The sequence below is a fragment of the Eumetopias jubatus genome, unplaced genomic scaffold (assembly GCF_037043125.1).
Source record: "Eumetopias jubatus isolate StellerSeaLion01/CBP00866 unplaced genomic scaffold, mEumJub1_p1.0 scaffold_8, whole genome shotgun sequence".
Taxonomy (NCBI): domain Eukaryota; kingdom Metazoa; phylum Chordata; class Mammalia; order Carnivora; family Otariidae; genus Eumetopias; species Eumetopias jubatus.
Genome location: NW_028274814.1, coordinates 77,414,317 through 77,431,172, shown reverse-complemented (window position 1 = coordinate 77,431,172; position 16,856 = coordinate 77,414,317). Strand labels below are relative to the sequence as shown.

At 46.3% G+C, this 16,856-nt stretch overlaps 1 protein-coding gene across 1 annotated transcript; it reads left to right on the top strand.

Annotated features, from left to right (window-relative positions):
• Nucleotides 1-754: 754 nt before the first annotated feature.
• ZNF641 (zinc finger protein 641) lies at nucleotides 755-16,626 on the top strand. The gene is made up of 6 exons (XM_028123093.2): nucleotides 755-850; nucleotides 3,808-4,016; nucleotides 4,555-4,646; nucleotides 5,807-5,936; nucleotides 6,560-6,673; nucleotides 7,771-16,626. Exons 2-6 carry the CDS (start codon nucleotides 3,833-3,835, stop codon nucleotides 8,523-8,525), a joined length of 1,275 nt encoding a protein of 424 aa, XP_027978894.1. The 5' UTR covers nucleotides 755-850; nucleotides 3,808-3,832; the 3' UTR covers nucleotides 8,526-16,626.
• The last annotated feature ends 230 nt before the right edge of the window (nucleotides 16,627-16,856 follow it).

Here is a 16,856-nt window from a genome sequence, read left to right as displayed (position 1 = left end):
GAAAAGAAGTAGGTGGAATTAGTTTTAATAATGTATTTAACCCTATACATGCCAAATACTGCTTATTAGCTCTTCGACATTTTGTTAATTCATCTACATCTGGTGTGTGTGTTACAACACAACTCTGTTTGGACTAGCCACCCCGCGAGCACTCAGCAGCCACATGGGGCTAGTGGCTCCCGCAGACCGGACAATGCGGCTACAAGGCCTACTTCAGAGAGCACAGTCTCGGTGAAGTCAACCTGACTATCCCTCAAGCGGAACGAGTGACTCCTCAGGGCTCTCTCAAGCCCCCTATCCTTGCTGTCTTGAAACCTAGAAGTCAGTCAAGCTCTTCGAGGAATTCCGGACTGTTGCCTGAGAATTCGCTTTCACAGCGATTGTCTGGCATATAACGCGCGGTTATTAAATGTCGGGGTAATTAATGATCCCGTGTGCAGAGAACCCCGTGGGAGGCCGAGGGGCCGGGACCGAAAATGGTCAGTCAGGGAGCGGGCGCGGGCGGGCGGCCACCGTAGGCGGGATCCGGACGCCTGGGCCCGCGGCGTCCTCGGGCGGGCGGGCGCCGAGATCCGGGACTCGGCGGGCCCGGGCGCGGGGGGCGTGGGGGCCGCGGCCTGCCCACCCCCTCACCCCCACACCCCCTCCCCCACGCCGCCGCCGCTGCCGCTGCCGCCGAGCCCCGGAAGCGGGCGGGGATTTCCTGTGTCCGCCCCGCCCGCGCCCGCCCGGCCGCCGTCTCCGCCCGTCGCTGGCTCCGCGGCCGCCGGCTCCGACGAAGCGGAGGGCGGAGGGGAGGGGCAGGCGGCGCCCTGGAGGGAGGCTCGGGCCGCAGGCCAAGCCGACCAGGGTGAGTGGGGCCGGGCCGCAGGGAGTCGCGGCTGGAGGGAGGGACGCCAGGCTTCCCGGGGCGGCGGGTGGGGGCCCAGTCACCCATGGGGCGGGGGGGAGGATGGACGCGGCCTCCGGGTCGCTGCCTTCACCGGGGGGTCGGCCCCACTGACATTCTGCGCCCGCCCCTCGCCCTGGCTTCCCCGTCTCCGGCGTCGCTGTCAGGCCCCGCGGGTTCCCGCCGCTGTCACTCGCGCACAGGTTACCCCGTGGCTCCTTTCTCTTGACTTGCTCTTGCCCCGGTTAAGGGGAAACCTGTTTTTCTGACCTCACTTCCCCTGCCCCAGCTCTGCCTCTCTCGGATTCTCTGAAATCTGACCCTCTCCAGGGGCACTGTGACAAGAAGGAGGGGAGAAGCAACCCTACTTAGGAGCAGGCGCCCGTCCCGCCCCTGCCCCACCCGGGGCAGAGGGCAGGGTTCTCTGACAGAGAGCGACTCGTCCCTGTGCCCTTGGGCTGCTCCTTTCCTTACACCCTCTTTTCCCTGTCCAACAGCGCGCGCTGCAAAAACTTCCTTCAGCAGGTGCCCTGACTCTCGGATATGTGAGGAAAAGTGGGAAATGGAAGCCCTAGAACCCACGCTCCAGTAGGCCTGGGAACATCCTGGAGCCAGGAGAAACCTGGTTAGGGCTGACACCCTTAGCTGCCCAGGTGCTGGCTCTGAGAGAGTGAACATCGGAGGAAATGCAGTGTGAGGATAAGTACCCACCCCCTTGTTGCTGAGATTTTCAGCACTTCCAGAGGTTTTCTGTCCGTGGTCTGGAGAGGCTCACCGCTAGCCCAGTAGGCTCTGCAGAAAGAGGCTTCCCATCAAGGCACTGTGCTGGGGAGATGGAGAAATGAGTTTGAGACAGGTGTCCAGGTATTTGTAGGTAAACGCTGAGGGAGGATATTCAAAGGGAGCTTGAGAAACAAAGAAGACCTCCAGTGAGGAGAGGGAATTGGTGCCTTATATGCTAAAAATAAGGCAAATACAGGGGCTGGAATTCAGAAGAGAGAGTTAAAATGGAAGTTTCCCTTTATTGCTTTATTGGGAATTTTCCTTTCTCACGAGAAGTCTCTGAAAAGGAAACCTCCTAAGCTGGGAATCAGTCCAGGATGTTCCCATGAGGCCCTGAGACTTCTTTGGACTTCTGAGATGAAAGGGTAATTTGTTGCCTTCCTGTGCATTGGTTTTAGGGTTGCCACCTACCTCTTTTGTCAAAGACAGATAGGCAAGAAAATAAACAACTTGACATCTGTCATTACCTGTCCTGGGCTTCTGGGTTCCTGCAAATGTTACTGAATAGATATGAGTGAGCCAGGATAGTTAACCAAGGTTCTGACCTGTTTTTGGAAGCCTTTCACTGGCTCTGACTGCTTGAGTACTGAATAATAATCACACACACACAAAAAAAGTTGCCAAGCAAAAAGGACTCTGCAGTCTCATAGACTGTTTCTCTGCCAGAAGTCAGGGAAGCCCTTGTCACAACACCTGAGACCTGTTCTGACTCCTAAGATGTCCAGAGAAAAGAAAAGCCCACAACCTGGTCCTGTGCACTACAGAATTATTGTTAAGAATTTTTGCCTGGGTGGCTCAGTTGGTTAAGTGTCTGCCTTGGACTGAAGTCATGATCCCAGGGTCCTGGGATCGAGCCCCTGCTCAGCTTCTCCCTCTGCCCCTCCCCCTGCTTGTGTGCACTCTCTCTTTCTCTCTCTCTCTCCCTCTCTCTCTAAAATAAATAAATAAAATCTGTAAAAAAGAAAGAAAGAAAGAAAGAATATCTTTAACCTAAATCTCTTCTCTTGCAATCAACAGAATAGATCTATACAGAGATATAAACCATTTCTCTTTCTTAGTAGCATCATTCATCAGCTTTTTTTCCCTAGACAGGAGAAAACTATGTCTATTGTTTTTAACTTTTCCCAATGGCCATATTTCCCATCCCTTTCTCCACTTTTGTTTCTTCTGATGAAACATATTCTGGCTTCTTCATACCCTTCTTTAAAACTGAATATATTTTTCTAATGAGATCTGACTGGTTCTTTCTTATGTCTCAGGTTCTTTCCTGTGTCTCAACTCACAGGGTTGTTAATTCACCCACTGAGGTCATGTTAGCATCAACTATTTCCCCTTTATCCACTCTGGTTCAAACCCTTTGTGTTCTTTTTTTCAATTAGAATCAATTCCTCACTGATCAATTTCTCCTGTCTGTTATGGTTATTTTGGATTTTTATACCTGCTTTCTAAGTTATTGGTCTTTCCACCACATTTACTACCAGTTCTCATTTTCTGCCTCAGAGTGACAGGTTATGTCTCTTTGTTGAGGCTTAAGTGAGGTGTCATTTGGTTCAGTCTTATAAAGGAGGGGTGTGCTCCTTACACACCCACACACACATGCACACACATACACACACACATTCGGCTGGGTCTTCTACCTATAGTAATCATTTCATTCTGAACTAATTGATGAGAATGGGATTTGTGGCAGAAAATCTTATATGTGATTATATCCATTTTTGTTGAGTGTAAGTCAGTGCACATCCCATCCTACATGTGTCCAGATTGCTTACTTCATTGTATTTGTTGGAATTAAATGAATAGCTTTTGAATTTCCAGGATTGTTTTTGTTTGTTTGCTTGTTTGTTTTAATGAAGTTCTTCCAGCCGTCAGTGATATTCTGTTTCTGCAATGAGGTCCCCAAAATAACTGTTAGTGACTTTGCTGTTTAGCACCTGCTCACTTCTGAGTTCCTCCAAGAAGCTTGGCCCAGGCTCAGTTGATTGGAACACACCAAGCTTTTAAAGTTCATCTGCCATCAAGCTTCTCTTACCCAGTTTCATCTTTTTATCCCTGAGGCTGTTCTCCATAACTCCCTTAGGAATATCACCCCTTTCCATTTTGAATGGGCACAGCTGATAATGAATTTGTTCCAGGTCACAATTTGGGTTTGCAGCAAAAATGCTTTCAGAACAGACCGCAGTCCTGGGGACAGGATGGGAGTCAATGAATGTCCAGCTGGATGGAGCAGAGCCTCAGGTGGAAAGGGGAAGCCAAGAAGAGGGGCCATGGAGAACAGCACCAGGGCCACTGGAACACCTATGCTGTGACCTTGAAGAGGAGCCACAGTCCCTTCAGGAGAAGGGTGAGAGCCTAGAGGGTGTATGTGTGTTTGAGTATGGTAACCTGTACCAGGACTAGTCCATTCGTCCTGGCTTCCTGGGCCCTGGTCACAGGAATGTAAGGAGTCCCTGGATTCTGTAAACCATAAAACTGGGCTTCTCCCATTTCTTGCATGATCACTCCTTCCACATGCTGCAAGTGCATGGTTAGTGGTATTGAATGTGGGAGACAAAGGAAGTGACAACAACTCCGATTACTGTTGAGAACACACCCAGTAAGATGCACTTTACTAGGTGAAAATTATATTCAAATAATATAAATTCAAACCACAGCTAGCCTAGTAGAGATGGCTGACATATAAGCTCTTGTAAAAACCACCTAATAGCCTTGCAGAACATTTTGAGTGAATGTCTCTTCCACTATGTGTATGCATTTGAGTTTTACCAAGGGGCATAGATATAGGAAAATGTGACCCTTAAGCTCCTCTAACATGGGGCCCAGGCTTTCACTGGGAAAGGGTGGATGGTCCATTTCTAGTGGTTCCTCTTTCTCCTCTCCAGCTCAGTCAGCTCCCTGGGTTCCTGCCATTCCCCAGGAGGGGAGCACCGGAGATTGGGAGATGGCAGCTGCACTTCTTGCGGCAGGATCACAGGTGGGCTATCTGCTTCCCTTGGCCTCTCCCAGGGTCTCATCACTGCTGCCTTTCTGTAGCCTCAGCATCAGCCTATCGATTTGTTATCTCACATCACTAATGGTATCTTCATCTTATAACTGAACAGATTACCTTTCCACGGGGCTTATAATACCCTTGAAAAAATGAGTGGAGGCATGACAAGAAGAGGGGAATTCCGAGAGGTTAAGTTGTTTCTAATGGATGGCCATGCCATCCCTAGAGAGATTTTTTTAAAGAACAATTTGTTAATGTCCTTTAAGAAAAAAATCTGGAAAGATTAGGAAAAGAGGACCTGAAGGAAGCTTGAAAGAACATAAAGTAGGCAGGACTGGGTGGATAATGGAGGATTTATAGAAAAGAAGAGAAGATAGAGAGGTGTAAAGAGGGGCAGAGCCAGACAGAGAAATAGGTTTAGATTCAGAAGGCACTGGGAGACCCAGGGGAAGATAATAATAGTCGTAGTAGCTACACTCCCAGAGTGCTTACCATCTTGCAATTCTCTGAATGCTTTATGTATATTAACCCATTTAACCCTGAGAGAAACCCAATTAGGCCCATTTTACAGATGAGAAAATAGAGTAGGAAGAGATTAAGGCACTTGTGTAAGGACAAACTGCTAATAAGTGGCAGAGCTAGGAGTCATTTGGCTCAAGAATCTGGGCTCCTAACCACTATACTATGCTGTCTCAAAAGATAAGGATATGGCATGGGGGGCGCAGGGCAAGAAAGAATGTTTTATCTAAATGATTTTGTGCTGATAGAAAAGGAAAGGTCAAGTGGTGGAAGGAGAGGCTAGTACCCAATTTCTGCAATGAAAAGAATAAGGCAAGTGAGAAAGACTGGGCAGACAAACTCTGTAGTCAAACAGAGGGAGCGATGAGTTCATGGTGCCTCCAACTTCCCATGGTCCCAGTGGGAAACTGCTCCAGAGACATTATCCTCACTCACTCACTGACCATACTTTTGCCCATCTGCTCATTTATCTTTCACCAAAACTATATGCTTTACCCAGGGACCTCTGGGAAGTTCTTTCTCTAGATGCTGTCATGGCCTCTCGTCTACTACTTCAGCCTTTTACACTGGGATCACATTTTCCTTAAGGAACAATTACTGACAGATGATGCTACATTTTGTTTCAGGGCCTGGTAACCATCAAGGATGTGTCATTGTGCTTCTCTCAGGAGGAGTGGCGGAGCCTGGACCCTTCTCAGACAGACTTTTATGGAGAATATGTCATGCAGGAAAACTGTGGGATAGTGGTCTCTCTAAGTAAGCATGATCTTCCCTAGCTACTTTTAAAAGATTATTATTCTGGGAGGATGGAGCCATCTGCTCCAGAGCTATTGGATAGTGTCTATCTAGGGTTCTTTCCTTGGCTGGAAATCTGTCTAAGCTTTCACCAGAGAAAGAGCATTAGGGCTAATCCAGAGAGAATGGAAATGAGGTGTCATTTCTTAAAAACAACAGCAAAATAATGCTGAATTGTGAAGAGAACTTCAGGCTCTTCTTGGTTGGGAATTGGGAAGTTCTTACAAAGCAGAGAGAAGGACATTTAAGTGATAGAACCTGAGTCCTTGGAAACTCAGCAAGCCATCTAGGTAAGATGGGAGTGGGGGTAGGACAGCTGTGGTAGGGCTAATTAAGTGAAGTTAAGGACAGTTGGGCTGGAAGTATTTGAAATTTGAGTGGAAGGAAACAGACATGCTAGGTAAGACAATATGATTTTCTAAGAGAAAGAAGAGGGACTTAACAGAAATGGGGACGGGAGAGAGGCCTGTATCTGGCCTTCTTTTATCTTCAGTTCCAAGGAGTAATCTAGTAAACAGCTTTTTTTCAGAAATGGAATTACAGTTGAACTCACTGACATCTCTGTTTTCCTTTCCCATGGGCAGGATTTCCAATTCCCAAACTGGACATGCTTTCTCAACTGGAAGGAGGGGAAGAACAATGGGTTCCTGACCCTCAGGACTTGGAGGAGAGGGACATCCTGAGGGTCACATACACAGGTAAGCACCTAGTATAGACTTTCAGCCACTGCTTTCAACCCTCTCGGAATGTCATTGTTACATGTCCATCTAATCCCTTCTCTGCTCAGTGAGTTACAGAGTCAAAAAGTTTACAGATCTTTTTCTTCAAAGGCAAGACAGTGTAGCAGAAAGGTTTAGAAGGCAGGCTCTAGAACCAAACTTTGTGGATTTGAATCCAGGCCTACACCTGGGAACCTTGGAAAAGTAACCCCTGTTTGGGTTGCTCATCAGTAAATTATTGTGAGATTTCAATATATTAACAGAGTAGAACAGTACCAGACACATAATAAGCACTCAATAAATGTTAGTTGTTGTTGTTGTTACTGTTGATGTTATTGTTCAACCTCCCACCCATTGTGGAGATGCTTTCCGGAGTGTCTCTAGTATTGCTGACAGGTGGTCACTTAGCCAGTAAGGATTGCAGCACATTTCTTTTCTTTTCTTTTTCTTTCTTTTTTTTTTTTTTAAGATTTTATTTATTTATTTGACAGAGAGACAGTGAGAGAAGGGTACACAAGCAGGGGGAGTGGGAGAGGGAGAAGCAGGCTTCCCGCGGAGCAGGGAGCCCGATGCGGGGCTCGATCCCAGCACCCTGAGATCATGACCCGAGCCGAAGGCAGTCGCTTAACTGACTGAGCCACGCAGGCACTCCAGCACATTTCTTAACTCTCTCCATCTATGCTTAGGCAGGAAGATGGAAGTAATTGTAATAAATAAATAAATAACAACAATAGCACAAACCATTTACTAAGTGCTCACTATGTGCAGGTATTATAGTACCTATCTTATAACATCTATTTTATAATTATTCCCATTTTACAGAAGAGGAAATGAAGGCTTACAAAAGTTAAGTGGGAAAGCTGAGATTCAAAATTGGGTAATCTGCCTCCTAAGCTTAGGTTTTTAACTTCTACACCTCTTGCACTGTCTTATACAACATTGGAGTCTGTTCTCCCAGCCTTTATGGGGTGAGGTTTAGGCCCTAACAGGAATCAGACAACTTCACGTGTGACTTGGGTCCCGGAGTACTCTCTTGTGACTCCCCTCTTGGGGTTGGTATTTTCCCTTCTCCACAGGAGATGGAAGTGAGCACGAGGGTGATACCCCTGAACTAGAAGCAGAACCTCCCCGAATGTTATCTAGTGTGTCTGAAGATACTGTTCTCTGGAACCCAGAACAGGATGAGAGCTGGGATTCCATGCCCAGGGGCTCCAGAGGAATGCTCCTGGGCCCACCTTTTCTTCAGGAAGATAGCTTCTCAAACCTTCTATGTAGCACAGAGATGGATTCCCTGTTAAGACCACACACATGCCCCCAATGTGGGAAACAGTTTGTGTGGGGCTCCCACCTTGCCAGGCACCAGCAAACACACACTGGGGAGCGGCCCTACAGCTGCCTCAAGTGTGAAAAGAGCTTCGGGCGAAGACACCACCTGATCCGGCACCAGAAAACCCACCTACATGACAAGCCCAGCAGGTGCTCAGAGTGTGGCAAGAATTTCCGATGCAACTCCCATCTGGCCAGCCACCAGAGAGTGCATGCGGAAGGCAAATCCTGCAAGGGCCAAGAGGTTGGAGAGAGCCCAGGGGCTAGGAAACGGCAGCGTGCCCCACCAGTGCCAAAATGCCATGTGTGCACTGAGTGTGGGAAGAGTTTTGGCCGACGGCACCACCTGGTGAGACACTGGCTGACCCATACTGGGGAGAAGCCCTTCCAGTGCCCTCGCTGTGAAAAGAGCTTTGGCCGTAAACATCACCTGGACAGACACCTGCTGACCCACCAGGGACAAAGTCCCCGGAGCAGCTGGGACAGAGGGACAGCTGTCTTTTGAAATCTGTTTCTGCTGCAGCTGTGGTCACATCTATCAGCAGCTGGTGCTACCAGGAGTCTCTGCCAGAACTGCCCCTCTCCTGCACCCCAGTGGCCAGAATCATGAGCCCTGGCTCCATCCCTCGAAAGATGAGGTTCTAACATTGGCCAGACATTTCTCACCAGTTCTGTGAGATACCACATAAAATGGAGTTCTTTGGGCAAAACTTTTAGGAAACAATGCTTACTGCATGGGCTGATATTCAGCCCTAGCCCATTCTCAAGGGTACCACTTGAGAATCAGCAGTTTATGGCTGAGGTCCATTCTAAGTGGTTGGAGTCTATGCCATGCCAGTTAAATATTTGAGTAACACCTTTGTATACTGTAACTATTATATCCTCTCTGTATATAGAGAGAAAGACCATATTAGCATGTTGAAGGCTCTGAGAACTTATTCATACAGAGAATTGTTAAGCCTCTTTTAATGCAGTGTTTCCTAAATGGATTTGACCTCTGTCCTTTCTATTTCACATCCCACAGAACTGGTGACTCCATGAAACACACTGGTGAACACTGGGTTAGAGAGTAATGAGCAAACAGGAAAGAGATAGTGATCAGGCACCAGAGTCCTTTTTTTATTCAAATGAAAGCTGAGGGGCAGACCTCATTCCTGTGTGGGTCCATCACCCTTTCCCTGATCATCCAAATATACATCCACACCTCTTACCCCCACCTGTTGAAAAATAGAAACAAGAACCTTTTCACCCTTATTCCAACTCCCTTCATCTTCCTCATACACATGTTCAGATGAGCGATCACGCTACAATGCTAAGAGATGGACTTATACCCCACCAAGGGACCCAGGCCCACACAGAAGAAAAAAATCTTTATCCCCGTGAACAGACCCCTCTCCTCTTGACTGTGTCTTTTTGTGTCTATGTGTATCTGTGTGCAGGGTCTTTGAAGAGAGCATGCAAAGTGCAAACTGTACAAGCTAGATTTTCTAGGGACTGTTTTCTGGGGATGAGGGTAGTAGGGATTGTATGGGATTTTTTGTTTTGTTTCAAGATAGGAAGTAAGCTGAGCGATTAAGGGAGCCCTGGTGGAAAGGGTTAAGTGACGGGTTAAGCTGTGAGAGTTGAGGTGTAAAGCCTTCCTCGGTATTACTGAGATCAAGACAACTGTGGATAATATATGTCTAGGTCTAAATCTCTGGGCCACAGATTCTTTTTGCCTGGGAGAAGAGAGAAAGACACATCCTCAGTGAGGTGAGCTGTTTCTTGTCGATTTCAAGTAAGGTACATATAGAAGCTTTGTGCTGAGTGCTTTCTTTGTCTTGTTTTAGTGCTGGGAAATTAGGACAGGAATCGCAGTGCTTGCAGGTTGTTGTCATCTCTCTTATTTGACCTTGATTGCCTTATCAAGGAGACAGTTTTTCTTGAGGATCTCATTCTCCCAGAAACAGAATTTTAGGGGAAATGGCTATGGTTTAGCTTTTCAGCTGATGGGGGGCGGGGGGGCTGTGCATTGGGTTTACTTCCCAATTCTGGGAAGGTAGCCACACTAAGACTCTTTTAACTCCAGGACTTGCATAAGTATTCTAGCATCTGTTGGTTGATGAGTTGGTCATTGTTTTGCTTTATTGATAATGTGTTAATACCAATCTTATAATTTAAAAATTATCTTGTATGTAAGAGCAGTTTGGGGTTAGGGAGAGAGGAGCAAAGCAGATGAAAGTGGGATAATTTCTCTTTAATGCTTAGATTCTGGTTTTTCCTTAACACACTTATTTCTCGACCACAATTGGTGGAATTAACCAGAGAGGCAAGAGGAAGTAAGCTGCAACAATCTAGTTTAGTGATTGTCGCATTTGCTTAGGAAAAACTGGGTGAATCACAGCTCCTTAGAATTCTGGACCCAAATGGAGCTGAAAATAGGGTCATTTTGTTGACTGGGCTTCTTAGAGTGGATATGACTTGAGCAACCCAGCCCCCACCTCCGTTCTGCCACTCAGAGCAGCCTTCCTTCTTTGCCTGGAATGCACTTCTCTTGCTTACGTTCCTACAAATAGAGCAAAATGGCCAGCCTTTTGTAAGGTCCTCAGAGACAGGAGCATTTTAGGATTAGAGATACCCCAGGGTATAAGAGAGTATTGGATTCCAGTGGTAAAACTGGACTGTGCCATTTCTTTTACCCTCTCACTATGCCTCATTCATTAATGCAGATCAGCTCTATGTAAGCAATGGTTCAGAACCTGTTTTAGGTCACAGACCCTTATGAGACTCTGATAAAAACCAGAAACACCCTTTTGAGAAAAACAGACATTAGCAGTTCACTTAGTTTTATATACACATTTAGCAGGTTCAGAGCCTATCCATGGAATAACTAAACTGGGGTCATTGGGAGTTACCCTGACCCAATATGATCATTTATATATTTGTGTCAAAAGTTACAAGGCAAGGATCACTAAATATTTTAAGGACTAAGATATCAGAGGCAGTAGGGTATAAAGACAGAGTCTAGTCTTTAATGACTAGAAGAGTATTGCTGATACTCTACTCTATTTTTTTTTTAAAGATGACAAGCTGACAAATGGAGCTCCTCACAAACCTTATTTTAAAGACTTGTGGGAAGTGACTCTCTGTACTATCAGATCACACATCTTAATAACCAAATGTTAACCTCCAGCAGTTGATCTGTTTTAGTAATTGTAAGGATAGCAAGTAAAGCCCCCAAAGTGTGGGTGCAGTCATAGCACCCAAATGAAAGGCATGATGGAGTCTAAAAGCTTTCTGCAGAAAGGACATCCCTTTAGGTCATTTCTGGTATACCACTGTCTTCTCTACCTCGGTCCAATACCACTTCCCTTGGACGAAAAAATAAAATAAGCAGCAGCCATCAGATGGGTGAATAGATTTGAATGATTTTTCTCACAGGGAATCTCCCATCTTTCTCCTAACTGGCTTTGCTACATGTCCACCCTACCCCCTTTAAATAAAAAAAAAACCTGTCTCTGTGTTCTCTCTGGGCAAATGTAAAATGGGGACGTCCATCTTCAGGAACCTGTCACCTTTTCCTTCTGTGGTGCCTCTACCCTGTTCAGGTCCCAAATACCTCCCCTTTGTCCCCCCATCAAAGTATGTCTGCAAAGAATCCCTTCAAAGTGTTAGCTTTTCCCAGAGTTATTTACATTTTTTTTATTATGTTATGTTTAGTCACCAGAGTTATTTACATTTTAAGCCTTAACACTGATGTAGAAGTGGAAGGCAAAAGTTTTCCCTTGTCAAAGTGATGTTATACCTTCAGGGAGCTAAAGGTGTGATAATTTGTGACAAAATCCTTTCCTTTCCTGTACTCCTGCACTCAAACTACTGTTTCCTTATTTCCATCAAGGGCAAGGTGAGTCCTGACTCAGAACCAGAGATGCCAGGAGACATGTTCTTTACATCTCTGTTCAGATGAGTGCACTGGATGGGGATGAGGGGTGCTGGACAGTAACAGAAAGGTGAAGTCTATTCCCTTAGACCCCTTAGAAATCCTGAGCTGGCAAAATTTCCTTCTATTCCCTGGAGTGCTATATTAGGTCTTGGGTTTCAAAATGTGGTCTCTGAACCAGCAACATCGACATCACCTGGAAACTTGTTTTAGAAATGCAAATTCTCAGGCTCCACCCCAGACAAACTGAATCAGAAACTCTTTTGAGAGCAGAGCCCAGCAATCAGTCTTCACTTGCCTTCCAGAACATCTGATGTATGCTAAAGTTTGAGAATTACTGGCCAGGAGATTCAAATTCCACTTCAATCAGTGGTACCTCACCCTCTTCAAATAGGGAGAAAGGGGAATCTTGTCAAATTTATTTTCTGCAACCCCTCAAGGCTAGTTTGTCCTCAGTTCTGGTCTCATTGAGTCCCCACCCTTAAATCAGTGACAGGACTGGGTTAGTCAACAATTTTAGAAACTGGTTGGGGCCACTACCGAACTGTTGTGACTGATTGGGGCTAGAGCTTCTACAGTGGACACTGAGGATTCATGGGTCCAGAAATCTGAAAGGACAAAAAGGAGCAGGTACCTCAAAGAGGGGAAATCCAATGTAAAACTGAAAAACCACATCCAAGGAAATGGTCTTCCTTTGCTAGTTACCTGGTCCTTCTCCTGGCCTAATAAGTTGGCCTGGAGGCATTCAAGGTGAACATTTAGCGCAGGATAGAGAGTAAGGCTGGCTCTCACAAACCCTTAAGGAACCAAGTTTTCCAACCTCACAATTGCATTGGAGATCAATGAGGTACCGTGCAAGGGATTCCTAACCATGATTTGCCTACCCTATGGGCAAGGGCAACAGAAGCATTGGAGAGCCCCCAGGACACAAGAAAGAACCAAGCTCATTTAGTAATATGTGACACAAGCGAGATTTGAACCCAGACTCTGTTTACCAGGTGGAGTTGTAATCAATTAAGCCATGGCACCTATGTCAAAAATACATTTCCTGCTTTGAAGATTTTGTCCAATTCAGACTGCAGGAAGGGACCTGTCTTGCAGGCCCTGGTCCCATTACCTCCTCTAGCTCCTCTCCTAACCAAACTCATGAGGACGGACTGAACTGACCGTTGCAAACCCACCACCCCTGTGGGGCTCTCCCAAGATCAAAAGGTTGGAGTTTGGGGGGAGGTGATCAGCCCCTCTCCCCAAGATGGAGAAACTTGGCTATAGTTTTCTTCAACTTCAGGCCCCAGGGAGGAGTCCCTGCCTCCATTTTCCCAATAAATGGAGCTCCTTCCTCACTCTTCACTCCCACTTCTCTTTTTCTGTTAGTTTGGTTTGGTTTGTTTTTTTTGTTTCGCCTGGGGCATGCCTCACCTCCCCAAGGGTATTTGTTCTTCTAGTCCCTATCCTCTTTCCATCATAGTTAGTCCTCTTCAAGCTTCTAGCCAATTCTGTTCCATTAAGAGCCCTCTGTCCCTCTGCCTGTTGTCCAGTTTGTCAGCTTTAAGCCTACGAAGCAGGGTCAATTGCTCATACTTCCCACTTCCTTCCCTCAGATCCTTGGCTTGGCTCTAGCAACTCAGCTGCCATCTCACCACTCTGCATCTCTTCCTCTCTCTCTGACCCTTCCTCACCCACCCTAATCTGGCCAACAGGTTGTCTATACTGCCAAGTCCAGGCCCTGCACTCCATTCCCTGCAGGCTCTTTTTCCCTTGATGTAGTTTCCAAAGTGGATTTCTACTTTTTGCTACTTTGATTTGCTTAGTCCCTTCCTGTCTCTTGTGGTTTCTGAGAATCAGTTTCAATTCTAAAGCCATTTTTGGCCAGCTCACTATGTGCCAGGCACTGCTATCCCAGACCTGGGAGAACAAGTGTTAACACAGGCCCTGTACTCAGCATGTTCCTCAGCCGAGCCCTTCCCTGGCACCACTTTCCTGCCATGCCTCACAATACTGCCACCACGGCACCCTCATACAGGAAGCTTCGGAGGTGTATGCCCACTTGCTATCCAGCCCAACTGCTCTGTGCCTGCCAGATTTCTAGCTGTTGTCTGACTTGGTTCCCTCTGATGGACTGTGAATTTCCCATGGGTTACCCACTGGGGAACTTGGTCTGTATCCTTAGGGTCTCTAATATGTTCCTGTGGTCCCTGTCAGTTGAATAAAGGTCGTATTGGCTGTATCACTGATTTCCTATCTCAGTCCTCTCCTCTCCTCTTTCCTCCATTCTCAGCTCTTCTCTGGTGATCAAAAGGCTGCCACAGAGTGGGGGACCCCAGATAGCTCTGGGGGGAGTTACACAGCCATGTGTGAGCCCCTTCACTGCCCCTCCCAAAAACATAAACCTTAAGATGCCACAAGTTAGGCCTCCCCATTTCCCTCTTGGTGTCCTGGCTTCCAGATGTCCCTCCCCAGTTAGCTGGTCTTAACCCAACCTGGAGATGAGGGAAGCAGAGTACTGAGCAGGACTAGGCCTAGGGTAAGGCAGGTAAGGGCCTAGGGAGCAAATCTGAGGAGGCCTTCCATCTCGGGGTCATTCAAGTGCTGACCCTGCTCTTGGGAGCCCCTTAAAGTGGTAAGCCGAGTCTAGAGACTGAGGTGATGGTGGTGACTTGACCCCCTAGGCAAATTTACAATAATTGGCGATGTGAGGGGAACCCGAGGAGGCATGCACAGATGGGGTTAGGCAGGAGCTGGGTCCACCAGACATACTCACCTTTGTGGGTAAAGAGGATGGGCATATAGCAGAAGTTATCAAGAGAATAAGGTAACAGAAAAAAATAGTGTGGGAGAAAACAAGGGAAGCTGGCATGGAAATTGCCAGCCTCTGACCCACTGACACAGCCTCCCACCTGTGGAGCTTCCTGGGGTGTGGGAAAGAGGGGAAGGAACCCCTCCCCGGGCCTTGAGTGCAACCCAAAGGCTTTGCTCTTCCTCCATGGGAGGTGCCTTAATGGAGCTTCAGGCCTACTGTTTAGGGGATGATCCACCTCTACAGCTCCCTGAGCACCAGCCAGGCTGTTCTGACACCTACCACCATGCTTCATATTTCCCTGTTTTCTTGTGTTCACTCTTACTTCCTCCAGTCACCTGGAGTAATACTCTTGACAAGTCTGGTCTTTCTCCTAACCAAAAAGGGGGAAGAGTAACACAGCTGTGATTGTTCACTGAGGCCCCTGTTCTCGCCGTTTATTTTTATTTTTTTCTTTAAATTCAATTAATTAACAGATAGTGTATTATTAGTTTCCAAGGTAGAGTTCAGTTATTCATCAGTTGCATATAACACCCAGTGCAATGAGCATGGGATGTAATGAACATCACGTACCCTCCTTAATGTCCATCACCCAGTTACTCCCTCCCCTCACCCCCATCCCCTCCAGTAACCCTCAGTTTGTTTCCTATGATTAAGAGTCTCTTACGGTTTGTCTCCCTGATTTCGTCTTGTTTTATGTTTTCCTCTCTTCCCCTATGATCCTGTTTGTTTCTTAAATTCCACATGAGTGAGATCATAGGATAAATGTCTTTCTCTGACTTATTTCCCTTCACATAATACCCTCTAGTTCTATCCACATCGTTGCAAATGGCAAGATTTCATTTTTTGATGGCTGAGTAGTATTCCATTGTATATATATATATGACATCTTCTTTACCCATTCATCTGTCAATGGAAATCTGGGCTCTTTCTATAGTTTGGCTATTGTGGACATTGCTGCTATAAACATTGGGGTGCAGGTGCCCCTTCAGATCATTTGTATCTTTGGGGTAAATACCCAGTAGTGCAATTGCTGGGTCGTAGGGTAGCTCTATTTTCCACTTCTTGAGTAACCTCCATACTGTTTTCCAGAGTGGCTGCACCAGCTTGCATTCCCACCACCCCGTTCTCTCTGCCATCTCCAGTGGTGTCTATTGAAATCTTGCCTTCCTCTCCTTGCTCCCTTCTCTCAGTGCCTTTCTCAGCCCCATCCAATGCTTCATGCTGACACCCCCTCAGTCTTCAGTTCCTCTCTTCTAAATCCTTTGGCTTTTTCTCTTTTTAAAGTTCTCTTTCTGACATGGTGCCCCTATATTTATTTCCCAGAATGTCTTCCTCTCCTTGCTAGGCATTTAGGTTGTGGCTGAAGTGATCTCCAGCCCAACCTCATAGACTTGTCATCACAGAGCTCCCCAGAGGAGGGGGGACAGCTACTGTTTGGAGACCACTGACAAATGGAGATGTTTCCATGCTCTGAAAATACACCCTGCAATGTGTTTGAGAACACCCTCCCCCACAAGAAACCTCAAACTTTTAAAACAATGTAGAAATGAGTTCTAACTCCTGCCCTTTACCTACATAGAAAGGATGTCTCAGAGAGTTACTGAGTGGATGGTGAGGTCCCCTTTGGCATGGGTAGCTGTAGACAAGAGAGCACTGGAGTCCATAGTTAAAAGCCAATTTCTAAAGTGCACATTTTCCAAACATTAGCTTTTTCACTTAAGATCTAAGAGACTGAGGTGAAAATGAAATGAAATAATGCATGCAAAAGTACAAACCACCTTATAAATGAAAAAGCTATAACTGACAATTGTGTGGAATTTTTTTACCTTATTTTTGAACAAGTTACAATGTACATGTTCTTTGAAAATACAAAAAAAGAGAGAGTAAGAGAGTCTCATTTCTATGTATCCTCTACAATTCCCATCATCTTCCCCTCCCAGTGGAGAACCAGTAAGTTTTTGTGTGTGTATCTTTCCAGAATTTTATACAATTACAAAGAGGTATATTTTCCTTCATTTTACACAAAAGGCAGTATGGTATACTTAATGTCCTGAATTGTTTTTTCACTTACTATATCTTTGGGTGCTTGTCATAATAATACATCGAGAATCTCCTTT

What these genes read in the sequence shown, in the direction of transcription:
- ZNF641 (XM_028123093.2), top strand. Translation starts at nt 3,833, where the DNA reads ATGCTTTCAGAACAGACCGCAGTCCTGGGGACAGGATGGGAGTCAATG. An exon ending in ACAGTCCCTTCAGGAGAAGG is followed by an intron (nt 4,017 to 4,554) that starts GTGAGAGCCTAG and finishes TCTCCTCTCCAG; the next exon opens with CTCAGTCAGCTCCCTGGGTT. An exon ending in TTCTTGCGGCAGGATCACAG is followed by an intron (nt 4,647 to 5,806) that starts GTGGGCTATCTG and finishes ATTTTGTTTCAG; the next exon opens with GGCCTGGTAACCATCAAGGA.